At 50.7% G+C, this 25,382-nt stretch overlaps 2 protein-coding genes across 3 annotated transcripts in view; both read right to left on the bottom strand.

Annotated features, from left to right (window-relative positions):
* The window catches only part of LOC102952232 (2'-5'-oligoadenylate synthase 3), a 47,362-nt gene extending 47,022 nt beyond the window's left edge, over window positions 1-340 (bottom strand). For both annotated transcript variants that reach the window (XM_042961509.1, XM_042961508.1), the window contains exon 1: window positions 138-340. In XM_042961509.1, the coding sequence (XP_042817443.1) occupies window positions 138-314 (177 nt within the window). In that variant the 5' untranslated portion in view covers window positions 315-340. The remainder of the gene's footprint in view (window positions 1-137) is intronic.
* Window positions 341-6,615: 6,275 nt separating this feature from the next.
* OAS1 (2'-5'-oligoadenylate synthetase 1) lies at window positions 6,616-19,466 on the bottom strand. Its single transcript, XM_042961510.1, has 6 exons — window positions 19,200-19,466; window positions 16,865-17,153; window positions 14,207-14,391; window positions 9,266-9,498; window positions 8,335-8,488; window positions 6,616-7,123 (listed from the first exon to the last, which is right to left on the bottom strand). Exons 1-6 carry the CDS (start codon window positions 19,383-19,385, stop codon window positions 6,965-6,967), a joined length of 1,206 nt encoding a protein of 401 aa, XP_042817444.1. The 5' UTR covers window positions 19,386-19,466; the 3' UTR covers window positions 6,616-6,964.
* Window positions 19,467-25,382: the final 5,916 nt, after the last annotated feature.

Below are 25,382 nucleotides of genomic sequence, written 5' to 3'. Positions count from 1 at the left end.
GAAAGAGCTGATACAAACCGTCCGGGGCCACATGGCCCGCGGCAATGGGTTGTTCCCGTTTACAGGTGAGCTCTCCCCCCTGCCCCTGCCCCTGCCCCTGCCCCTGCCCCTGCCCCTGCCCCCTGCGCGGCGCCTACCTTGGCGGTTTTCAGCACCCTCCAAGGCTGGGCAGCGGCGCGGCCCCCGCGCTCCCGCAGGAAGGCCCCCAGGGCGCCCAGGGCGCGCCGCGCAGCCGCCACGAATTCGGCGGACGGCTGCAGTCTGCGGGCCACCAGGTTGTCCAGCGCGGCGGCGGGGGTGCGGTACACGTCCATGTCCACGGCCGGCTGCCTTCCCGCGCCGTCCGCGCGCGCTCCCCGCTGCCCGCGGCGCCCCGACCTGGGCTCTGCGCGGGGCGGGAGGGCAGGGGGTGGGGCTGCCGCCCCAGCCTCCCCGCCGCCGCCGCGCCCCGCGTCCCTGCTCCCCAGCCTCGCAAGCGTTCCGCCCCTCTCCCGCTTTCGGTTTCGGTTTCGTTTCTCTCCAGCAGCTCTGGGCTCTCGCACCCATTTCCGGGTTCCCTTCCCAGCCGAGTTTCGTTTTTCGGCCTCCCGGCTCCCAGCACTGGGTCCGCCTTCCCTGCACCCCCCCCCCCCCCCCAGCTCCGATGCACTGAACACACCTGAACAAAAAGCCTCGGCAGCAGCGGGTCCACAGAGCACCGTCGCGTACCCTGGAAGCATTGAAGAAACGTGCAGGATTTACACGCGAGGACACGGTCACGCCTGGTGGCCTGGAGGAGGTTCACCGAGAGAGCACCCCGCTAGCTCTCTGCCTGAAGGGGGCGTTCTGAGCACCGCTAGTAATGGAGGACCCTTTGCACAACGCTTGTCCCTCGCGGCTTTACACGTCCACCCATCGCGTTCCATCCTCCCGACAGCCAGGCGCTATTACCACACCCGTTTGATGGACGCAAATAATTTACACGTTTAATGCAATTCCAAAATGTTTAGAATCCCAATTTTTAAAACTTCAGACATACTCTGAAGTCCTGCCTGGAAGAAGAATTCTTTTAAAAAGGAGAAACGGGCAAGGAAGATCAGTATACCATGGCATCTCGCGCAACGTTGCATAGCAAGGTGTTATAAAGCTCCCAGAGTTAGATCCCTTTGGGACCGGCGCAAAACTAGGCGGAGAGTAAGCAGCAGAGTGGAGACCTGAAGCTACCGGGGTTTCTATCTTCACATCTGTCCTCGACCTTTCTGGCGGGTTCGCTGGGGCTCCTCTATCCAGAGGACCAGAAGGTGAGCTCTTTCCCAGGCTCCGCCCATGCCACCGTCCAACCCCCCCCCCCCCCTATCCCACTCAAAAATTCTTTAGTCCTCTGTCCCATACGCTCAGGGATCCAGCAGTCACTCTGTCTGGGGTAGCAATGAATGTGAACAAGGACTTTCTGAAGTCTGCCTTAACCTCTAGGAAATAGATGGGGTCAGAGGGGTGAACTGCAGAGCTCATAGCGAACCAGAGGAAGAGAGGGCAGGCTACTGGGGTGGACACCTGGTTTTCTACTTCGGGTAGCGAGCGCCACATCCCTGGGAGGTATTCAGTTGCAGGAAGACGCCAATTTTGTAGGTTTGATATTGTGGAGGGGATTCAAGCCGGGTGCCCTCAGCCATCAGGTCATGCTTTCAAGCTCTCCTATTAATCAGTCGTCTCCCTGACTCACAGGTCACTTGAGAAATCCTCCATTTGTCAGGGCGCCTGAGTGGCTCAGTCGGTTGAGTGTCCGACTTCAGCTCAGGTCACGATCTCATGGTTCGTGGGCTCGAGCCCCCTGCTGGGCTCTGTGCTGACGGCTCAGAGCCTGGAGCCTGCTTCGGATTCTGTGTCTCCCTCTCCCTCTGCCCCTTCCCTGTGCGCGCGCGCGCTCTCTCTCTCTCTCTCAATAAATAAATAAATATTCATTAAAAAAAGAAAGAAATCCTCCATTTGAGATAGTATGCTGAACGCACATTCGCGATCCCACCAAAATGACAGCAAAGATATGTTAAAAGTGTCCTGCAACTCAACAGGTGGGAAATCAAGAAAGATCACCGTCAAGGGACCAGGACAGCTGAGGTGTGTTGAGGAGGGAGAAAGGGAAGGGTCAAGACTGGATGAAGACGGGGGACCGATCACGTACACAAGCTGTCAACTGCCGCCCTAGACTCTGGAAATCACAGGGAAGAGGTGAACACATTGGATCATGCTGCCGGATGCTAAGTAGAGGCCCCGCGGGCGAACTGGGGTCTTGTGGGACGCCCGAGACACATGGGGGCTGGAGGAAGTAGGCCGTGTTGGCCTGAAACACGGGAGGGAGAAAGTGCTTCTGCAGGGCAGGAAGGGCTCTGAGGAGCTCGGGGGAGGGGCCCGATGTGTCACAGACACAGGGGTGTGCAGGGAGGGCTTCGTGTGGGGGGGTGGGGGTGTTTGGGAGCGCTCACTCGGGGCTTCAAAGGTGGCACGAGGTTAAAATTCACCTTCCTTTTTTCAAATTTTTTAAATTAAAAAATTTTTTTTTTACTGTTTATTTATTTTTGAGAGAGAGAGAGAAGAGAGGGAATCCGAAGCAGGCTCCGGGCTCCTAGCTGTCAGCACAGAGTCCGACATGGGGCTCGAACTCATGATCTGAGCTGAAGTCAGACGCTCAACCAACTGAGCCACTCAGGTGCCCTGTCCCCCCCGCCGCCCCCAACCAAATCACCTTCTTTTGAGCCAGGGGTGAGGTGGGAGGGGCTGGGAGCATAGAGGGGTGGGCCTCAGCATCAATTCTGAACATCAATCCAGCATCAATCAGTTTATTGCAAAAAGAATTGATAAAGTCAGAGAATTCAGAAGAGTATAAAGATCGCTTGAAATGTTATAATCAAATACACTCTCTGCAACATTTAGGTCTTCCAGGAACCAAATGCTACAAAGTGCAATTAAAGAGAACGTACTGAGGACAGTAAAATAGAAACAAATATGTAGGAATAATATGACAGAGGATGTGAAAGACCCACGCAGTGGCATATTACAATGGTTACAGCATCATCAAAGACGATTAAAATAAAAAGGACGATTAAAATTAATAAGGAGACACTCCAAGTTCATGGATGGGGATTCTCAATAGAACAACAGCGTCTTTCTTCCTAAACTAATGTATGTAATTCCAATCAAATGCCTCCCCATATTTTGGGTGGGACTTCACACCTCGAGTATAAATTAACATAGAAAAGGTCAGGAGAAGGCTTTTGTGGGTTTCCCCCCTAATATAAGATTTTTTAACAAATGTTTATTTTTGAGAGAGACGGAGTCAGAGCGTGAGCAGGGGAGGGGCAGAGAGAGAGGGAGACGCAGAATCCGAAGCAGGCTCCAGGCTCTGAGGCGTCAGCACAGAGCCCGACGCGGGGCTCGAACTCACGGACCGTGAGATCATGACCTGAGCCAAAGGCAGACGCTTACCCGACTGAGGCATCCAGGTGCCCCTCCTGTAATAGAAGATTTAGTCTTTAATCCATTTTGAGTGGCTTTTCGTGTATAGTGTAAGATAAGGGTCTAGGTCATTCTTTTGCGTGTGGGTGTCCCATTTTCCCATTGCCATTTGTTGAAGGCTTAGCCTTTCCCCATTGTGTATTCTTGGCAAATTGCTGAAGGTCAGTTGACTATATGTGAAGTACAGGCAAGACAAACAAAACTGGACAAGAGGGACGACATCAAACTGAAAAGCTTCTGTGCAGCAAATGAAACTGTCAACGGAGGAATAATGCAACCTATGGAAAAGGAGAAAATATTAGCAAACCGTGACTCAGATAAGGGGTTCCTCTGCAAATCATTAGGTGCTCCTACCACTCAGTAGCAAAGACACTAATAGCCCAATTTAAAAATGGGCCAAGGACTCGAGAAGACTTTTTTCCGAAGAAGACCACAAATGGCCAACAGGTGTATGAAAAGATGCTCACCATCGCTAATCATCAGGGAATTGTAAATCAACACCGTAGAGCTATGACTTCACACCAATTAGAATGGCTGTTCCCGAGCAAACGAGAGACGCGAGTGTTGGTGAGGAGGTGGAGAACACGGAACCTTTGTGCACTGTTGGTAGGAAGTCAAGATGGCACAGCCATCACAGGAAAGTATGGGAGTTCCTCGAAAAATAAAAAACAGGGGCGCCTGGGCGGCTCAGTCGGTGAAGCGTCTGACTCCAGCTCAGGTCATGATCTCACAGTTCGTGGGTTCGAGCCCTGCGTCGGGGCTCCGTGCTGACAGTGCAGAGCCTGCTTCAGATCCTCTGTCTCCCTCTGTCTCTGCCCCTCCCCTGCTCATGCTCTCTCTCTCTCAGAAATAAACATTAAAATAAATAAAAAATAGTACTACTGTATGATTGATGTGGCTTTTCAATTAATCTACTGACGACTGTAACATTGTTTATAATCATGAAACACTTTCAGAAGATGACACAAGTTGGGAATGCAAGCAGGTGCAGCCACTCTGGAAAACAGTATGGAGGCTCCTCAAAAAAGCTAAAGGTAGAACTCCCCTACGACCCAGCAACTGAACGACTAGGCATTTATCCACAGGATACAGATGGGCTGTTTCGAAGGGACACGTGCACCCCCGTGTTTATAGCAGCACTATCGACAAGAGCCACAGGATGGAAAGAGCCCAAATGTCCATCGATGGATGAATGGATAAAGATGGGACAGACACACACACACACACACACACACACACACACACACAATGGAGTATTACTTGGCAATCAAAAAGAATGAAATCCTGCCATTTGCAACTACGTGGATGGAACTGGAGGGTAGCATACTAAGTGAAATTAGTCAGAGAAAGACAAAAATCCTATGACTTCACTCATATGAGGACTTAAAGAGACAAAACAGATGCACATAAGGGAAGGGAAACAAAAATCATATAAAAACAGGGAGGGGGACAAAACAGAAGAGACTCTTAAATATAGAGAACAAACTGAGGGTTACTGGAGGGGCTGCGGGAGGGGGGATGGGCTAAATGGGGAAGGGGCAGTAAGGAATCTACTCCTGAAGTCATTGTTGCACTACATGCTAACTAATTTGGATGTAAATTTTAAAAAATAAAAAACAAAATTAAAAAATAAATAAATAAAAGAAAAATTTTTTTTTAAAAGAATCAGCAAAAAAAAAAAAAAAGCCTCCTAGGATTCTGATAAGAGTTGCTTTGAATCTATAGATCAGTTTGGAAAGAATTGACATCTGAACCATATTAAGTCTTGCATTACATCATACAGTATACCTCTCCATTTATTTAGGTCTTCTTCAATTTATTGTGGAAATCTTGTGTACTTTTCAGGGTATAGATCATGCACACTTTTGTCAACTTTATCCCTAATTTACATATGTCCAATTTCCGATCTTTTTGCCAGTATGTAAAAACCCAATCAAATAATTTTGTATATTGGCTTGTATCTTGCAACCTTGCAAAGTTCATGTGTTAATTTTAGTAGCTTTCTGAAGATTCCACCAGCTCTCTACATAAGCAATCACACAGTCTGTGAATAAAGACGGTTTTACTGTTTTCTCTCCAAAAAAAAAAGGTGACACAAGTGGATTATCCACTTAATTATGGTATAGTGCAATGCAGCCATTGTATGTGATAGCCCAAATTTCCTACTCAGCATAGTGATAATTATGACACATGTGACAAAGCAGGTAACAAAACCAGGTAGGGAGTAGAATCCCATTTTTATAAAAACACCACATACACAGGGAGACAGGGAGAGTCAGAGACAAGGCTGAAGAGACAGGTCCCAAGTGTTCACAGGTTGGCGGAAGGGACCACGGAGTGTTTTTTCTTTCTTTCTTCCTTCCCCCTCCCCTCCCTCCTTTCTTCCCTTCCTTCCTTCCTTCCATTCGTTCTAATGATTTCTTTACTTCGCTAATGTTAAAGACAATAACCAAATAATGTCATGAAAAAGAAATGACGTTTGTGGGTTCAAGCCCCACATTGGGCTCTGTGCTGACAGCTCGGAGCCTGGAGCCTGCTTCGTATTCTGTGTCTCCCTCTCTCTCTGCCCTCCCTCACTCATGCTCTCTCTCTCTCTCTCAAAATAAATAAACATTTAAACAAATTTTAAAAATTATCAGTTGTCAGGCATGTGACGTTCTTCTGTTCATGTGTGTGCGAAGTCTCTGAGACCAGGTATGTGCATTACACACTCACTCACAGCACACCTCCATTTGGACCAGCTGCAGTTCAAGGGCATTACAGCCACATGTGTCTGGAAGCTACCGCATCGGACAGGGCAGTTCTAAAAACTTTCCTAGATGATCAGAAGTGTAGACAGAGGGTGAATCAGAACTGCTGGTCCTAGGATTATTTGTAATTGAAAATTAGAAGGACCCAAAGTGATCTAATTATTACCAGGTTCCATGCAAATGTTGGTCTATGAGGCAAGGATTTTTCATCTGCTCTGTTCATTGCCGTGTTCCCAGCATCCAGAACAATGCTTGGCACACAGCAGGCACCCAATACACGTTTCCGGTTGAATCGGTTCATGTATACACACATGTAATACGCAGATACACTTCTCGATGGTGTGATTTGCAGTGACTAAACATCCAACACACGGTATTTGCTCTTCTTTTTATTGTTACTGACGAGAAATTGGACTAGAACTCTCCTACTAGGAAGACAGAATACAGTTAAGGCTCTCTGGTTGTCTCTCAGAGAACATTGTCAGAGATCAGGCTGGGGTAGGGTGGGGCTGCAGGGAACGTCATCTATGATGGGTTGAAAGACCACCGAATGGGGGAACAGTGGGGGCCAGGAAACCTGGATTCGGGTCTGAAGTCTGACACCCATTCACCGCTGCTTTGGGGGCCGTCTTCTGCTATCTGGATCAAGGGACCCCCCCCACCTCCAAAATGAGGGGGCTGATCTGGATGATTCTGGAGCCCTTCCTCCGAAGATGGGCTGGCATTCAGAGGATGGCACACGTCCAGTCATCTTCCTTCTGGGGAACGGATGCTGCCAGGCTCGTGCTGAGGTTCACAGAGGGTGCAGGACGCCATCCATAATCATGGTGCTGATATGTCCTGTGTTCACAGGTAAACCAATCGTTTGGATAGTTTTCTTCAGGCTAAAAGGGTAAAGCACATGATCACATTGCAGAGCTGATCCTTCCCCCTTGGCACTGGGTCTCAGTGAGCATTTACAGTGTCACAGGCCACCCGGATCCCCCTGGAGGACGGACAAACAAGTCCCAGCTGCTGGGGAGGCGGGCAGCAGACAGACCCCTGGCCTTCAGGGCCGCCTCGGCTGCAGAAAGCCCCATGTCCAAGGCGATGCCCATTCCTGAGTTGCCCACATTCAGTGACTGGTCCACGGGGGGGGGGGGGGTCTAAAGGGCTGACCACCCCAGACTGCGGCAGGGCAACTCTGAAGGCCACGGAGCCCCAGGACTCCCCCTCGGAGGGGCTGGCCGAGACTCACATACGGGCACACCCCCAGCTGGACTTCTCCCTGCGCCCACACCTGCTTCCTCCCCCTCCTTTCCACACTTGTTGGCTCCGATGGTTCTCCCCGAAAACACTCCTTCCCCGAAAACATTCCTTCCCCGGGGAACCCACCTACAACGTCATCACCGTCACCTGCTGTGCAAAAGACTACGGCCCTGGTGTGGGGGGTGGGGCAGAGATCCAAGTTCAGGCCCTTCTGCCTCTTCCCGGCTGTGTGGCACGCCCACGTCCCTCAGCAGTGCGCAGTCTCCCGTGTGTGGGACGATACGCGTGGGGACGCTGCAGTGCACGGCGGGCTGAGCGCTGGCACCGGAAGCCACGGACTTTGGATCTCCGCTCCACCGCGGGAGCTCCCGCGCTACATGTCCTTGAGCAGGTGACTCTCTGAGCCCCTCTTCTCACAGGTAAGATGGGAGTAGGAAACACGCCTCAAAGGGTGTTGTTTTCATGAAATAATGTAGCCATCCGTTTGGGACAGAACCTGAGCCCAGAGCAAATATTCACTAAGCGGTGGCTGTTATTGTTTATTATTATTCGCAGAGGAAGGAGCCCACGGGGGGGGGGGGGGGGCTGTTGGAAGAGTTGCCTCCGGGCGGGGTCGTGGTAGCTAAAGAATGAACTCTGGACAAGGGATATGCAAATCCCAGGAGCCCGGCAAAATGGGGCTAAGATGACAGAGAAAATGGGGCGAATCCTGAAACTCTATGACTAGGGGACCCTGGTAGCAAGAGGCCACTTCTTTGGCGAGAACGTTCTCCAGCAGCATGGGACACACGGTGCGGAGGAGGTGGGGGAGGGGGGGAAGGACAGCAGAGGGGAAGCCGCAAATCACCTGCACGTTCCACGAGACCACCGGAGACCCATCCCTGTTGGTAAAGCATGGGTAACCCAGCCAGACTCTGGCCTCTTCTGCCAGCCGCTGCCAGCTGTACCGGTCTTTACCGGCCACGTTTCCTGTAGGGTCGGCCGGGTCCAGAATCACAGGCCTGGAGAGGAACAGTGAGAGAGGGACAGGTGAGGAGTTAGGGCTGTGTCTGGGGGATGAGAACCTCCTGGCCCAGGCTGGGACTCAGGGCGGGAGCTGGGGGGCGCTGTTCCCCCGGGGGCGTGTCCTGACTGCCCTGCCCCCGTGGCGGGTGGTGGGCAAGGGGAGAAAAAGCCTGGCCCTTGGGTCTGACAGGCCTGGGTTTGAATCTCCCTTCTGCCCTTTATTAGTCGTTTGCTCTTGGGCAGGTCAGTTGACCTCTTTAAGCCGATTTGCTCATCTGTGAAATGGGGAGAGCAGAGGACACCTGTCTCATAGGACATGATGTGAGGGTGGAGACAGAACGTGGGAAATGTTCCGCACAGGACTCGGAATGTAGCAAGAGGTCGGTACACGTTAGCTGTAAGGACCGTAATTTTTTGCTTACTATATCAGAATGCGTTCGTCTTGCCGCAAGCTCTTAATCCCTCGGAGCAACGAGCATTGTTGCTGTAGCTGTTGGTATTTTACTCGTGTTTTTGTTAAGGTTTAGGCAAGCTCCTTACTTCTCAGAACCTCAGTTTGTCCACCTGTAAAGTGGCTACATACTGCCTGCCTCACAGGGCGGGAGGCTGTAGGTTCAATCAGATGGGCAGTAGGAAAATGCTCAGCACGATGACTGGCCAGAGAAGATGAGCCGTGAGCACGGAGCCCTCCCCCTCCCCCCAGTTCCAAGGTGCCACAGGGCACCAGGGGTTCCTTTCTGTGGGGAGCCCACCCACGTGGAGGTGTAGAGTACCTGGATTTATTAAGCTGTCTCTTCAGGTACTGTTTAATGGTAGGGTTTTCAAAGTCGTAATAATTTGTCCAGTAGATGCAAAGCTCCCGGTAGTTCAGGACTAATACCAAGACGGTCTGGAACCCCCGAGCGGTGCTGAAATCTGTCTGCTTGTTCCCGCGCTCCCAGGCGTAGACGGTCAGGAGCTCCAGGGCGTACTGGGGTGGGAGTGGCTTCCCAAGCTTCTCCTTGCACTGAGGAGGGGGGAAAGACCATCAGAAACATGCACTTGTCCCGTCGTGGCACAAAGCACATCTCCCAAGGGCCAAATCCGGCCTGCCATCTGCTTTTGTCAATAACATTTCCTTGAAGCCAAAGCCACGCCCATTCATCTGTGTGTAGCCTGTGGCTGCTCTCGCGCTACAAAGACAGAGCTGGCTGGTTGTGGCAGAGACCACGTACATAGCCCCCAGAGTCTGAAATGGTCACTACCTAAGGCATTTCGGAAAAATTTTACTGACTCCTGGTTAAGAGCTTGAGCTCTGGATTATGCGTGAGGTGGGTTCGAGTCCTGCATCCACCAGTGTCCAATTCCGAGAAGACAACTTAGACTCTTGGAGCCTCGTTATTCTTACCTGCCAGGTGAGGGGTAATAACACCACCAACCCCAAAAGGATACTGTGACAATTAACTGAGAGGAAGAACTTGAAGTGTTCCTAAGAGCCAAACAAAAGTCCCTTTGGAGTAAGATCGCTAACCCAGAGCGTCAAATGATTTCACAAAGAATTTATAAGTATCATGACCTGCACGTAAATAACCATGTACACGAGGAAACGAGACACCAAGAGTAGTAATAACCAGAAGGAAGAGGAAAATAGTAATAAGTTCACAGAACTTTTTTTTTTTTTTTTTTAGGGAAAGTAGTTTAAAAAAAATTTTTTTTTAAGTCTATTTATTTTGAGAGAGACAGAGACAGTGTGAGCAGGGGAGGGGCAGAGAGAGAGGGAGAGAGGGAGAGAGAATCCCAAGCAGGATCTGCACTGCCAGCGCAGAGCCCGACGTGAGGCTCGAACTCACAAAACTGTGAGATCGCGACCCGAGCCGAAAATGAGAGTTGGACGCTTAACCGACTGAGCCACCCAGGTGTCCCAGTCCACAGAACTGTAAATATTGAAGGATCAGATATAGACTTTGAAATAACTAGGAATATTGTGTTTAAAGAAATAAAGGAAGAGCTTGAAATAGAGAAAATTAGAAGCCGTAACAAGTAGCATGGCATACTTGAAAATAAATAAAATAGAAATCATAGTATAAAAAATGACAATAACTGTAATTAATAACTCAACAGCAAATTAGAGACAGTTAGGGGAAAATTAGTGAGTTGGAGAGTATATTAGAATGAACTATCCGGAAAAAAGCACAGAGAGACAGAAAGATGTAAAATATGGAAGACAGTATAAAGATACGGAAGGCAGAATGAGGTCTAACATACATTAACTGGAGTTCCAGGAGGCAAGGAAGAGAGAGAAACAGTATTTTAGGAGAACGGCTGAGAGTTTCCAAACCTGATGAAAGAGATCCATCCACAGATTCAGGAATCCCAGTGAACTCCAAACAGGACAAGTGAAAAAGGAATCATCATTAAGACACCTCGGGTTGAAATGAAACGAAATCGAAGACAAAGAGAAAAATATACATGCAGCCAGAGGAATCAGACAGTTTACCTACAAAGGAGCCACGGTTAGGCTGACAACTGACTCGTCACTAGTGACACCAGAAGACAGAGGAGTGACGTATTCCATGTACTGAAATGACCGCCAAATATATGGCAAAAATACCCATCGGCAACGAAGGTAAAATCAAGACATTTTCAAGCAAACAAAAACTAAGAGTTCATTATCACAAGACAGTCACCAAAAAAATCTTCAAGGGGACATACTTCAGGAAGACGGAACGTGATTCCCGGGGGACAGTTAGAGACGTAGGAAAGAGCTGACAGTAAAGAGCGTAGTAAATACGTGGGTAGATAAAATGAGCACTGATGTTGTAAAATAATAGTAATGCTTTGAGGCCCTTGAAAATATAGAGACTTGAAATATACAACACAAGTAGCATGTGAGTTGGGGACGGTGATGGTGGTAGTAAGTGGGGTTAAAGGACGGTCAGGTTCCTGCATTGCTTTCCAGGAAAGGAGAGGGAGGGAGAGGGGAAGGGGAAGAAGGGTAGAGAGGGAGAGGAAGGAGGGAGGAGAATAAGGGAGGGAGGGAGGGAGAGAGGGAGAGAGGGGAAGGGGAAGAAGGACAGGGAGGGAGGAAGAGACAATTTTTTGCAGGACCATCTTGTTCATCGTAAAACAGTATCCCTGGCTTCTTCCCACTAATTGTCAGTAGCACCCTTGCCCCCGATCACCATGGTTACCAAAAAGCATCCTCATGAATTTCCAATGTCCTTGGGGCCAGTGTTACACTTGTCAAGAACCACTTTTGTAAGTTCTTTTTTTTTTTTTTAACGTTTATTTATTTTTGAGACAGAGACAGAGCATGAACGGGGGAGGGTCAGAGAGAGAGGGAGACACAGAATCTGAAACAGGCTCCAGGCTCTGAGCGGTCAGCACAGAGCCCGACGCGGGGCTCGAACTCACGGACCGCGAGATCGTGACCTGAGCCGAAGTCGGACGCTTAACTGACTGAGCCACCCAGGCGCCCCACTTTTGTAAGTTCTAAAATGCTCAGGCTCCATGATCAAATTTCCTAGATCAGCAAACTTGAGGTGTCTAGCAAATACGTGATTTCTTGCTTTGCCTTGAAGATAATCTTTCAAGTAGGAAGGTTCTCCTTAATTGCTTTCTTTCACCCAATTACTCATCCAAAAATATACACGTCTATTATAAGATGTATATTACATATCAGGCAAAGTCTTCAGTCGGAAGACCCAAGTTCAAGGCTTCGTTCTGCTCCTTATTAGCTGAAAGAGAGATCTGACTCTTACTCCTCCAGTAATACAGGCTTGATAATGACACCTCCCCTCGCTCAGCTCACAGAATGACCATGAAGATTAAGTGAGATATAGGATGTCTTAAAGGAAATGGAAATGCGTATCACATCCACAAAAGATTAAATATGATGAGCCTGGACAAGATGAACACACACTACAGGCTAACTTTTATTATGTGCGCTCCTGTAGTGGCTCAAAGGAACCACATCCATGAGGATCGGCTGTGCCAGGCACCGTGTCATGTTAGGCCACGTCGCCCTTCGCAAATGAGAAAATAAGAAGCACAGAGAGGTTAAGTTGATGGCTCAAGGTCAGACAGCCAGGGAGCAGACGGAAGTGTCTGTGTGTGTGTGTGTGTGTGTGTGGTGATAGCATTCATTAATTTATTCAACAATTACTTACTGAGCACCTATTATGTGCCAGGCACACTGTTCTAGGTTCCGGAGACGCAGCGGTAAATAAAACACACAAACCCCTTCCTTCGTGTACATTTTTAGCGGGAGAGACAGACACTAAACAAACACGTAAGCAACTGCAAAGGTCCAAAGGCTGGAGCAGAGTCTTGCTGTTGGAGGAACGACAAGGGAGGCGGCATGGCCTGAAGGGCAGACATGGGGGTTCAGCGAGGTCAAGGGCAGATCCCGGGAGCCTCGCGAGGTGCCTGGGACCCAGGCGACAGCGTTAGAAGTGGTGACAATAAATGAATTGTGGGTATATTTCAAAAATAGGACCAACACCGCTTGTTGACAGGTTGGATGGAGGTGTGCATGTGAAGAGGTCAAGGAAGATGTATGGTTCAGGCCAGAGTAACTGGCAGAATGGGGTTGTCACGTGTTGGGATGGGAAAGACTGGGACGAGTGTGACGCCCTGGGGCCCCTGGCACCTGTCTCTCCCCTTCCTATCCAACCCCGTCCTCCTCCTTCTCTCCTTCCCCACGCAGCCCCTCCTCTCCCTCGCCCCATCCCTCCCTCCCTGTGGGAAATAGGTTCAAGGATTCCTTACACTTACCTAACGAAGCTGAGGGCAGAAAGCCCCGCGCCACAGGGTGAAAGCGCCCGAGGTTAGTTAGCGAGATACTGTCGCAGGATCACGAGTGACTTGCTACAGGGAGCTACTCTCCATCTGCCGCCGACACACTATTGTGCTCTGACCACAACGTCAAACGCCCCTCGCCCCCCCAGACTCTTGATTCTTACACACACGAGTTCATGCTTTACTATCTGTTTTCTGCACATTCACCACGTGTGTACGATCTTGAGAGCTCAACAAACGCGGACACGAAATCCCTGCTCGGGGCCCTGGTCTCTCCCCAGACATTAGCCTCTCTCGTCTTCGTTTCTGTGTCTGCTCTCTCGCTGGACGAGAGAGAGCTCCAGATTCCTGATCTGAGACACCTCCCCTTCCCCCCTCCTCTCCTCCCTCCCCTCTCTCCCTCCTCTCCTCTCTCTTCTCCCCTCCCTCTCCTGGTCCTCCTCCTTCTCCCCTCCCCACACCTCTCTCTCCTCCACCCCTCCCTCTATTCCATGCCCCCCTTCCTTCTCTCCCTCCTCCCCGCCCTCCCTTCCCACTCTCCCCTCCCTCCCCACCCCCCTCCCTCTCCTGGTCCTCCTCCTTCTCCCCTCCCCTCCCCTCCCTCCCCACCCCCCCCTCCTCTCCTGGTCCTCCTCCTTCTCCCCTCCCCACACCTCTCTCTCCTCCACCCCTCCCTCTATTCCATGCCCCCCTTCCTTCTCTCCCTCCTCCCCGCCCTCCCTTCCCACTCTCCCCTCCCTCCCCACCCCCCTCCTCTCCTGGTCCTCCTCCTTCTCCCCTCCCCTCCCCTCCCTCCCCACCCCCCCCTCCTCTCCTGGTCCTCCTCCTTCTCCCCTCCCCACACCTCTCTCTCCTCCACCCCTCCCTCTATTCCATGCCCCCCTTCCTTCTCTCCCTCCTCCTCCTCCTCAGCTCCCCAGGCAGAAGGAACTTACCAGTTGGTACCAGTGCTTCACCAGGCGGATGAGGCTCTTCACCTTGGTCGGACGCTGCCTCAGGAAGTCTCGCTGCAGCTCTGTGAAGCAGGTGGAGAACTCTCCCTCTCGGTCCAGGTCCCGGCACTCCTGGATTAGCTTGATGTAGACTCTGGGGTCGGGTCTGTGGGCATTGGTCCACTGCCCTGTTAGGGACAAATCCATACATAACTCTAAGATGTTAGCATCTCTGAGGTTCGTCCGGCCACTCTGGGGCTCACTGGCCGTGGGGTGCAGTAGAAAGGGCGACGGGCCGAGCCAGGGGGCCTGAAGCCCGTCCCCAGCCTTCCCTTCTCCCATCTCTTCTGCCAACCCACCTCACCCGGAGGTGAGCCTCCTCACTGGTCCCTCCACAGCCCACTCTCGACCCAGAGAGGACTTTCAAAACCAGCTCACACCGCTTCTTGCTTCCCACATCTAGAATAAAACCCAGTATCTGCACCGTGGCCTAGGAGATTTGCGGGGATCTCACCTCCTACCTTGCTCCCCTGCCGCTCATACCTGGGGCCTTTTTTCTCTTCCTCAAACACGCCAAGCTCACTCCTGTCTCGGGACCTTTGCACTTGCTGTTTCTTCTTCCTGGATCTTCCCATGGTTGGCTCCTTCTCATCCCTCAGCTCCGAGGTCACCTCCCCAGAAACCTTCCCTCATCACACTGTCTGAAAAAGCCCTCCCCCGCCACCTCCCGGTCGCTCCCCATCGTATCGCTCCGCAGGTATCATTCCATGTATCTTGCTTCTATACTTAATGTCAGGCTCCAGGATAGAGGTTCCTTGTCTGGCTCATTCATGGCCAGGGAGCAGTGCCTGGTACACAGTAGGCACTCAGGGGATAATCTGTGTTTATCCTTGTTGACTGAATGTCTCCCAAACTCCGGTCGTACCTCTCTTCCCATCTATTCTCCAGGCTACCGTTGGACTAGGTTTCTAAAACACAAATCTGACCAGGTTACTCCCCTACTTGAAACCCTCCCACAGCTGTTCTGTTGTGTTCAGAAGAAACCCTTGACCAAGGAGGCAGGTTTCTGCAGGATCAGCTCTCCTGGCTCAGTTCCCGCTCACTCCTTCCCTGCCCTCTCCGCTCCCCCCCTGCCCCCTCTACCCTCCCCACTCCCTCCCTGCCCCCCATCCTCCCCCCTCCTTCCCTGCCCTCCACACCCTCCCTACTCCCTCCCTGCCCTCCCCCTCCTTCCCTGCCCTCCACGCCCTCCCCACTCCCTTCCTGCCCCCCATCCTCCCCCCTCCTTCCCTGCCCTCCACATCCTCCCTACTCCCTCCCTGCCCTCCCCCTCCTTCCCTGCCCTCTATGCCCTCCCCACTCCCTTCCTGCCCCCCATCCTCCCCCCTCCTTCCCTGCCCTCCACACCCTCCCTACTCCCTCCCTGCCCCCCATCCTCCCCCCTCCTTCCCTGCCCTCCACACCCTCCCTACTCCCTCCTTGCCTTCCCCCTCCTTCCCTGCCCTCCATGCCCTCCCCACTCCCTTCCTGTCCCCCATCCTCCCCCCTCCTTCCCTGCCCTCCACACCCTCCCTACTCCCTCCCTGCCCTCCCCCTCCTTCCCTGCCCTCCACACCCTCCCTACTCCCTCCCTGCCCTCCACGCCCTCCCCACTCCCTCCCTCCCCCCCCCCACTCTCTTCAGTGTCCAGCCGTTCCCCCAACACATCCTCCCCCTTTCTCATCTCCAGTCCTTTGCTTGTGCTGTTCCCTCTGCCGGGCATGTCCTTCCTCCCCTTCTCTCTCCCCCTCTTATCGCTTTTGTAACCATCACATGCCAGCGCCCAACACCGGACATGGCAACAAGGAGAGCTTCCCAAACTTTCTCATTTCCCGGTGCCTTTAGAGTTTCGGTATTTTTCTCAAGGGTCCCCTCCGCCCAAGAGGAGTTCCATGCACGGGGTTCAGTCTACAACTGAACAGTGGGGGTTCGTGCGGTGTCCCACAGACGGCATTGTGTTTCCCTCAAAAACTTAAAATCTAACCTACTCCCTGTGCTCCCCATGAGTGTTTTCACTGTGGCGTCCTGGGGTGCCTCGGCCTACGGTTGGGGAGCTCACACTCTTGAACACCTACTATGCGCCAGGCCCCGTGTGACAGCTGAACGTGGATGCTCGTTCAATACTTAAGAGTATGACACAGGTGGCACGTTTTTGCCAGCTTCCCGAATGCGGAAACCGAGCCCCTGAGAGGTTCTGCTTCCTGTGCAAATGCGGCTGTGGGGCGTCGATATAGACTCCAGCCCTCAGCACAAGTCTGGCAAGATTTCCTCACGTTTGGGGCAATAGATGAAATTCACACACGGACCGCAGGCTGGATCTACGCTGCCTCCCTTTCAGAAAGCTACAATTTACACGCTTTGCCACAAGTAGAGCCGGCCAGCCCCGGAGGTGTTCCGTAAGGGACGTCTTGCCCCCAAGTTGTGCCAATTTGCTACTTAATGTCGCTCCTGTGGCCGGTCGTGACCTGATCCGTTCTAAGATCTCGACCCACCCCCTTTGAAGGGATGCCCCGTCTGGGTAAGACTCTCCGGCTGTGGGAAAGTTCTGCTCAGAGATATGAAAAAAGAAAGCCGCCCTGTGGGGGGACAGAGGGGAAAGCCCGTGCGTCTGTGAGCGCTCACCCAGGACGTCAAAGGCAGGCAGGACATCAAACTCCACCCCCTCCTGGAGCTGGGGGGACCTGAGCACGAAGCTCAGAGCCCGGGGCCTCTCCCAATGCAGACTCTGAACTTCAAACTGTACTGCAAACGTTTCCTCTTCTTGACAGGCTTCCAGCTGCCTCTTAATTTCCCGGATGAACGTTCCCCGGTGGTCAAGCTGCTCCTGAAAACTTGTGAGGTTACTCAGGAAGACCACGAGGTCGGCGTCGGATCGGCCTCTGAGGGTCGTGCCCTTGCCCGAAGAGCCACCCTACGACAGATGAGGAGAACGAGAACGGACATTTACCGAGAAGGGAGGGCCTCCCGATCGAAAATGATGAGAGCGGCCACTAACATTCTAGAGCATTAGCCACTCATCTGAGGGCATCGCCAGTCTTAACTCCCATAACGCCCTCAGCCTTATGGCTGACCTACACGCTCTTGTTACCAGCTCCCACTTTACAGATGGGGAAACAGGTGCTCAGAGAGGTGACGCAGCGGCCCGGGGGGCACAGCTTGTAGGTGGCACAGATACAATTCAAACCCCGGCTGCCTCGTTCTCCAGTCTGTGTTCTTTACACCCTGTCCTTTACTATCTGATTATAGACTGCAGACCAGCCCTCGCTGGGTGGTCTACATGCATTATTTTACTTAATCTGTATACGGCCCGATAGGGCACTGGGCATGATGGATGAGGAAACTGAGGCACAGAGAGGTGAAATGACTTGCTCAAAGCCAGTAGGTGCTATCTGCTTTCAAAATTTATACTTTTTTTTTAAAGTTTATTTATTTATTTTGAGAGAGCGCACGCACCTGTGTGCACACGTGTGCAAGCTGGGGAGAGGCAGAGAGAGAGAGAGAGAGGGAGAGAGAATCCCAAGCAGGCTCCGTGGTGTCAGTGCAGAGCCCGATGCGGGCCCGAGATCCTGATCTGAGCCGAAATCGAGCGTCAGATGCTCAGCCGACTGAGCCACCCGGGTGCCCCTCAAAACTCATACTCTTAACCAGCTCATGATACTGTAGAAATGGTGAGTCCCCATTGTGGATGGGGGAAAAAAGGGAACCCTCCCACACTGTTGGTGGGAATGTAAATTGGGTGGCTCAGTCAGTTGAGCGTCCGGCTTCGGCTCAGATCATCATCTCACGGTTTGTGAGTTCGAGCCCCGCGTTGGGTTCTGTGCTGACCGCTCAGAGCCTGGAGCCTGCTTCCGATTCTGTGTCTCCTCCTCTCTCTCTGCTCCTCCCCTGCTCATGCTCTGTCTCTCCTTATCTCTCAAGAATAAATAAACTTAGGGGCGCCCTGGGTGGCTCAGTCGGTGAAGCGTCCGACTTCCGTTCAGGTCATGATCTCGCGGTCCGTGAGTTCGAGCCCCGCGTCGGGCTCTGTGCTGACAGCTCGGAGCCTAGAGCCTGTTTCTGATTCTGTGTCTCCCTCTCTCTCTCTGACCTTCCCCCGTTCATGCTCTGCCTCTCTCTGCCTCAAAAATAAATAAACGTTAAAAAAAAAAGACTTTAAAAAAAAAGAATAAACTTAAAAAAATTTAAAAAAAAAGAATGCTAGTTTATCACGGACATTGAAAAGCTGAGCATCTGTGGAGACAGCTGGTGCCTGGACCCCCTTTATGGACCCCTGAGCGGTGTCCAGCTCTGTTTTTGCACAGTATAGACTTTACAGGGGGCAATACCAACAACTTTTCAGCCACACAAAGTCATCGGAACATTTAGCTGTTGTTGGCTGGAGAGGGGCTCTGGAAGTCATTTTGTCAGGAAAAAACAAACAAACACAAAGCAGAAATGGTGAGTCCCCGGCCTGGCCACTAATTAGCAAATTGTTTACTAGAGCTGGGCTTCAGTTTCCCTATCTCTGAAACGGACGCGGCCGAGGATGAGGGTTCCTAAGCTTCAGTCAGGGCATTTGTTTAAAAGCTACAGGTGGAGGGGGGGAGCCTGGGTGGCTCAGGCAGTTGAGCACCTGACTCTCGGCTTCGGCTTAGGTCACGATCTCACGGCTTCATGGGTTCCAGCCCCGCATCGGGTTCGCTGCCGTCAGCGCAGAGCCTGCCTCAGATCCTCTGTCCCCTCCCCTTCTCTGCCCCTCCCGCGCTGTGCTCTTTTAAAAATAAACATTAAAAAAAAATCACAGATGGAGGGTCTCACCCCAGAACCTATTCTGACAGGCTATGGTCATATGTGCTCGCTATGGCTAAGTCAGAAACCACCTGCCCTGAAGACCCGAACCTTTTGCTCTGTCTCTGTCTCTGTGGGAACTCTTGCCCACTCAGCCACCCCTTCCCCAGTCCAGCAGGCTTGGGCTCACCTTGACCACTTTGGACACCCGCACGGGGTGTGGCGCATCCTGGAAACACCTCTCCTTCAGGAAAGTGGAGATGATGTGGACGGCTTGTCTGACCTGCCTGCGGAAACGTGTGTCTGGTAAGAGATAGTCTTCGATGAACTTGTCCAGATTCCAGGCAGGGATATCTTTGAGGTTCCACCCCGACATGATACTCAGGGCAGGCACAGCAGAGCCTGTGGCGGTGGAGCTGGCTTCTGGAAGCTGCTAACCTCCGTCCCGCCCGCTGTCTGAGCCAGTTAGTTTCGTTTCCTGGGAAGGGAGGGGCTTAGCCTAGCGAACCCGCCTCCCACCGGGAAACCTACCCTCGGGTCCTTTAAGGGACGTCAGACCTTTCTTCAGACTGTGCTCTTAAACTCCTGCACTTCAACCCACATTAGTACCTCGCCTGGGATAAATCATAATTAAAAAACTGATGTGTGGTTTCCTGCTTCGTCTTTTTTGGCTGCTGACAAAGTTGTTTTACAGTCTCTTGTGAGCTTCACGGCAGTATATGCACATTATAAAATGGAAAAGAAGTCAGAGAAATCAGGAAGCATACAGACCATCCGGGACCCTAAAACTCAAAAATGTCCACTATAAAGGCTTTGGCATAGATCTTTTCAGAGATTTTTCTAGGTGTACACACACACACACACACACACACACACAGTTACAGTTCTGTCTTTTTTTTTAATGTTTATTTATTTTTGAGGCGGAGAGAGAGAGATATTAGAGAGAGAGAGAGGGAGAGAGAACGAATGGGGGAGGGGCAGAGAGAGAGGGAGACACAGAATGTGAGGCAGGCTCCAGGTTCTGAGCTGTCAGCACAGAGCCAGAAATAGGGCTCACACTCATGAACTGTGAGATCATGACCTGAGCCAGAAGTCGGAGGCTTAACTGACTGACCTGGATGCCTCCCCCAACTCTTTTTTTTTTTTTTTTTAAGGCATCACGCTATATACATTTTTCCTTTGGACTAATAGGCTGAATTTCTTGCAGTGGTTTCGGGTTTGCAGAAAACTTGAGCAGAAAAAGCTCCTGAAACAGCGCTCCGACCGGCCTTAAGGGACAACTTGCTTCTTCAAGCTTCTGCGCTGCTCGCTTGCTGACCTAAGTCCCTTGGTCTGTGGCAGAACTCAGTTTCCCTGAAACTTGCAGACCACCAGGCTCGAGGAGAGAAGGACAGAACTTTCCCAGGCATGAGGCTGACCAAAAACAGCTATCGCGGACGCCAGCAGTTCTGCTCAGGGGCGTGTCGGAGTACAAGTCACGGCCCGGACACCTGCTTTTCCTGCCCACAGCCCCCCTCCCTCTTCCCCTGCCTTCCCCTTTAAAAACCTCTGGCTTGGCCTGGACAGGGAAGATGGTCTTCGAGACATCAGTCTGCCACCTTCCCGGGTTGCCGGCTCCCTGAATAACACAACCCTCCCTTTCCCCCCATGATGGGTCTCCTGAGTATCGATTTTTGAGCAATGAGCCGCCGAACCCGAGTGCAAAACCGATTCTCTGTCCAGTAACAGATTGCGGCGAACGGCCAGGAGCTGTGTTTCTGACTCTCCAGCCTCCCGGGGACTCCCCGAGACGAGCAGGAGGCCCACCTGTGCGTTTCCTGAGCTGGTGGCTGTCACAGTCGGAGCCAGCTGCTGGTGGCTAGCCGACCCAGCGGGACCCCTCACTCTCTGGGAGGAAAAAGCACCCCACGCTGCTGGGCCACCTCCTTATGAGGCTCAAACTGAAGCACCTCCCAGATCAGCTATAGGGGGCCTAGGGCTCCCCTGGACTTAAAGCTCCAACCTCAGATTGGCCCACAAGGGGCCCCGGGGAAACTGACAGGAGTACACGGATGGACTTTTGAGTGGACGCAGGTGCAACATATGAGGTATCCGAGCTAATTCAAGGTTGTTGGTATAATTAAAACAGACATGTTTTTGGAGGTATCGGCATCAAATATAATTCAGATAATCAGCCTTCATTCGACCCGAATTTATTAAATTCATGTTGATTCTGTTACAACTTACCAGCAAAAAGCACTTAAAAGGATGGTTGAGTTTTGTCTGTCTCGGGAAGTTCTCCCGGGTAATTGTTAAGAACAAGTACATTAAGGTTTTTTTAATGTTTACTTATTTATTTTGAGAGAGAGAGAGAGAACACAAGCAGGGGAGGGGCAGAGAGAGAGAGAGAGAACATAAGCAAGGGAGGGGCAGAGAGAGAGGGAGAGAGAACACAAGCAGGGGAGGGGCAGAGAGAGAGAGAGACAGAGAGAACACAAGCAGGGGAGGGGCAGAGAGAGAGAGAGAGAACATAAGCAAGGGAGGGGCAGAGAGAGAGGGAGAGAGAGAGAACACAAGCAGGGGAGGGGCAGAGAGAGAGAGAGAGAGAGAACACAAGCAGGGGAGGGGCAGAGAGAGAGAGAGAGAGACAGAGAGAACACAAGCAGGGGAGGGGCAGAGAGAGAGAGAGACAGAGAGAACACAAGCAGGGGAGGGGCAGAGAGAGAGAGAGAGAACATAAGCAAGGGAGGGGCAGAGAGAGAGGGAGAGAGAGAGAACACAAGCAGGGGAGGGGCAGAGAGAGAGAGAGAACACAAGCAGGGGAGGGGCAGAGAGAGAGAGAGAGAGAGAGAGAACACAAGCAGGGGAGGGGCAGAGAGAGAATCCCAGGTAGGCTCCACACTCAGCACAGAGCCCATCAAGGGGCTTGGTCTCAAGACCATGAGATCATAACCTGAGCCGAAATCAAGAGTCAAGGACGCTTAACCGAATGAGCCACCCCGACGCCCCATAAACAAAGTTTTAAAAAAGAGTTTATAGCTAAACATTTTTTAAAAGAGATTTTGTTTTTAAGTAATCTCTACCCCCAACTTGGGGCTCAAACTCATAGCCCTGAGATCAAGAGTCACATGTTCCATCTACTGAGCCAGCCAGGGGCCCCTATCTATAAACTTCTAAATAGCTTCCAAAATCTATCTAAAACTTTACAGTTTTGCCAGGGTAAATGGTAAATTGGATTGGGGTGCCCAGGGAGCTCAGTCGGTTGAGTGACCGACTTCAGCTAAGGTCATGATCGATCTCGCGGTTTGTGGGTTTGAGCCCCGCGTCGGGCTCTGTGCTGACAGCTCAGAGCCTGGAGCCTGTTTCGGATTCTGTGTCTCCCCCTCTCTCTGTCCCTCCCCTGCTCATGCTCTGTCTCTCTCTGTCTCTCGATAATAAATAAACGTTAAAAAAAAGTTTTTAAAAAAATGATAAATTGGATTGAATTCACTGGATATCTAAGTCTTTTCCAGATAAGATAAAAGACCGAAACATCAATTACTGAATGTCTGTTTTTCTGCTTTTAGCTTCTTACTGTAGGGGAACTAAAGGTACTTGGGTCCAGGGGCGCCTGGGTGGCTCAGTCGGTTGAGCGTCTGACTTCGGCTCAGGTCATGGTCTCATGGTTCAGGGGATGGAGCCTGATGTCCAGCTCTGAGCTGACAGTGAGGAGCCTGCTTGGGATTCTCCCCCTCTCCCTCTCCCTCTGCCCCTCCCCCACTCACACTAAGACTGGAAAAAATTAGCTTTAAAAATACACTGGTCTAAAATTAAATTTTGCTTTTTCTCTCTCTGTTAAAAATACAGGATTTTTTTGGATTGTTGGTCTGCCCTTGATGAGAAACTCTAAAGCTTTTTTTTTAACCTTCCCAGAAAAACAAGGTTTCTGTATTTGTTTCTACTGAGCCCTTGATTACTTAATAAAACTGAATCTTATCAATATTAAAGGAGCTAAGTTTTGCCCACAACTATATACCCTTGTTATTTGCCTTTCAAATCTCTCGTTGCTGCCTTGGTTAAATAAATATTTAAATATTAAGTTTTATAGTAGTCTGTAATCCTACTTAGGCCCGTGCTTTCAAACCTTTTGATATTTGTAACAAATTTCCCCCAAATTCAAGTTCTAAATAAAGTCTTTTTAACTAATTAGGATTGTTCATTGGATTTGTGAGGCACATGGGAAGCAATGTCAAACAAACACTGGTAAACCTTTTTGGTTACATTACATGGGCAAAAGTCATGACTGTTTCAGAAATTAGATAAAATTCCTAAAAATAAAAAAAAATTTTTTTTAATGTTTCTTTGTTTTTGAGACAGAGAGAGACAAAGCACGAGTAGGGGAGGGGAAGAGAGAGAGGGAGACACAGAATCTGAAACAGGCTCCAGGCTCTGAGCTGTCAGCACAGAGCCCGATGCGGGGCTCAAACTCACAGACCGCGAGATCGTGACCTGAGCCGAAGTCGGATGCTCATCCGACTGAGCCAACCAGGCACCCCAAAATTCCTAAAATTTTAATATGTCATGGCATGATGTCACCACTTAAAGTTCTAATTATGAAAGTGTTGTGTGTCACAAAAATAACCAAATTTCCTTGTCAACTGCATCAGAGTAAACTCTCATCAGATTTTTAACTGTAGCAGGATTCTCGCACAGGGAGTTGTGACACCGAGGCTTTTCTTTCCAGGAAGCAACTTTATTCTTGCCGGCCCTGCTCGGTTGGGTTCGTACCCAGAGACCTCAGCCCCGGATGCCACGTGGGGTAGTTTTTAAAGTATATTTTCTGCTTCCTTGTCTCCCATATAGGATAACACAGAAACACGTAGTCTGATTAAGTGGTCATGACGTTGCAAGGTCATGAGGGATGTTGTCACATTCACGTATAGCCAGGTTACCTTGGTTTTGTTTTGTTTTTAATTTTCCCCTTTCCTTAGGGAGGGGACCCTACCACATAACCAGGGCCATTTTTTGAGTCTTCTGCCATTTACAGTTATTGTCCTGACGCTCTTGCAAACTATGTTGCAGCTTCAAGGAAATTCACGAACACAACTTTTAACACATACAGGCGTCCGATATCCTTAAGGTCAGAAAACTAAACTAAGCATTTCTAGAACTAATAGAAAAGCTCCACTCAGAACAAGAATGAACAACACGGGACTGACTGCATGGAGGTAGAGGACTAGAGTTTCTTACGATTCTTGTTTGAAACATTGCTGGTTCTCTAATGTTTGTGTCACGGGAGGGTGGGCGAGACGCCGGTCCTTGTCTCACGGAGTGGAAGAATGAATCTCCAGCACGACAGCGACGGAGTTTGAGAGAAAGGGTGAAGCTCTCAAGAGCGCGGGAGGTCCCGACGGGGTAGCCACTGAGGATTTCTGCCCCTGACTTTTTACTGGGACCTCATCAGAAAGTTTGTGAGACTCCACTCATGGCATCTAGCCCAGGCGGGTCCGGAATATGTTTATCCTTTTTTTTCTTCCCCCAAACCCTGCAGCCTGCCGCCCAGGGGGGTCCCTGATCTCGCCCTGCCTGATGTTGACCTTTTCCCCTATTCATTTGCACTTCCAGATTTAAGGAAACCTTTTCTCCTAAGATAGCCAGGACTTCCAGAAATTTGACAAAATATTCTTTTGTAAAGAAATGGAAACATTTATCTTTTCTCCCTGCCTGAACCTTCCCGAAGTCGGAAACTCTCAACGAGCGTTCTTTCTTCCATGACAAGCATGAGGCTTTGACCGGAATGTCCTATTTGAGAGAGATGTGCACAGACTCAGATATGGCCAGACAGTTTTAAGGAACAAAGGTCCACTTGGGGCCAATGGAGCCCCTTGGAAGTGTTAGCCTCATACCTTGCTTCCAGAGTTGTCAACAGCCTTACCAGGTGCGTAAAGGATGTCACTTCCTCGTGGATACAGGAACCTCAGGAAATTTTGGAGGACCTCACGGAGAGAGGAATTCACCTAAATCTACCAGTGTTACAGGTGAATTGGACGGCAAATATTTGGCTCGGCTCTTGGCCTTAACGTTGTTAAAGGCTCAATCTGAAATTCTTTATAAAAAGTTCAGCAGAGCAGATTAAAAGAAAAAAAAAAAAAACAACCCCCTAGAGTCAATCACTATTCTTGCTGTGCTTATGTAGATAATTAAACCAAGTGTGTTAAAACTGGACTTATTTTACAAACGTATTAGCAAAATATTAGTAAAAGATTATGTTTCAATAACACCGGGGATGTTAGATTCTGGTTCTGGCTGATCATCTTTGAGTGTTTGTTGTTTGCCTATAAAACCGGGCTGCATCCTGAATTCTTTTGGTTTCCTCGAATCTCTGGCAATGTCTCTCCAACCTACTCCCATTCTC

The sequence above is a fragment of the Panthera tigris genome, chromosome D3 (assembly GCF_018350195.1).
Source record: "Panthera tigris isolate Pti1 chromosome D3, P.tigris_Pti1_mat1.1, whole genome shotgun sequence".
Classification (NCBI taxonomy): Eukaryota; Metazoa; Chordata; class Mammalia; order Carnivora; family Felidae; genus Panthera; species Panthera tigris.
This window is presented reverse-complemented; position numbering and strand designations above follow the sequence as displayed.

Bases quoted from the DNA above. Each gene is read 5' to 3' on its own strand.
- OAS1 (XM_042961510.1), bottom strand. From the start codon at position 19,385: ATGTCGGGGTGGAACCTCAAAGATATCCCTGCCTGGAATCTGGACAAG. The intron at 8,489-9,265 runs GTACTCTACACC...GTTCCTCTCCAG, and splicing joins AGACAGCTTAATAAATCCAG to GCCTGTGATTCTGGACCCGG. The intron at 7,124-8,334 runs GTGATTTGCGGC...TTACCCTTTTAG, and splicing joins TGGTCTCGTGGAACGTGCAG to CCTGAAGAAAACTATCCAAA.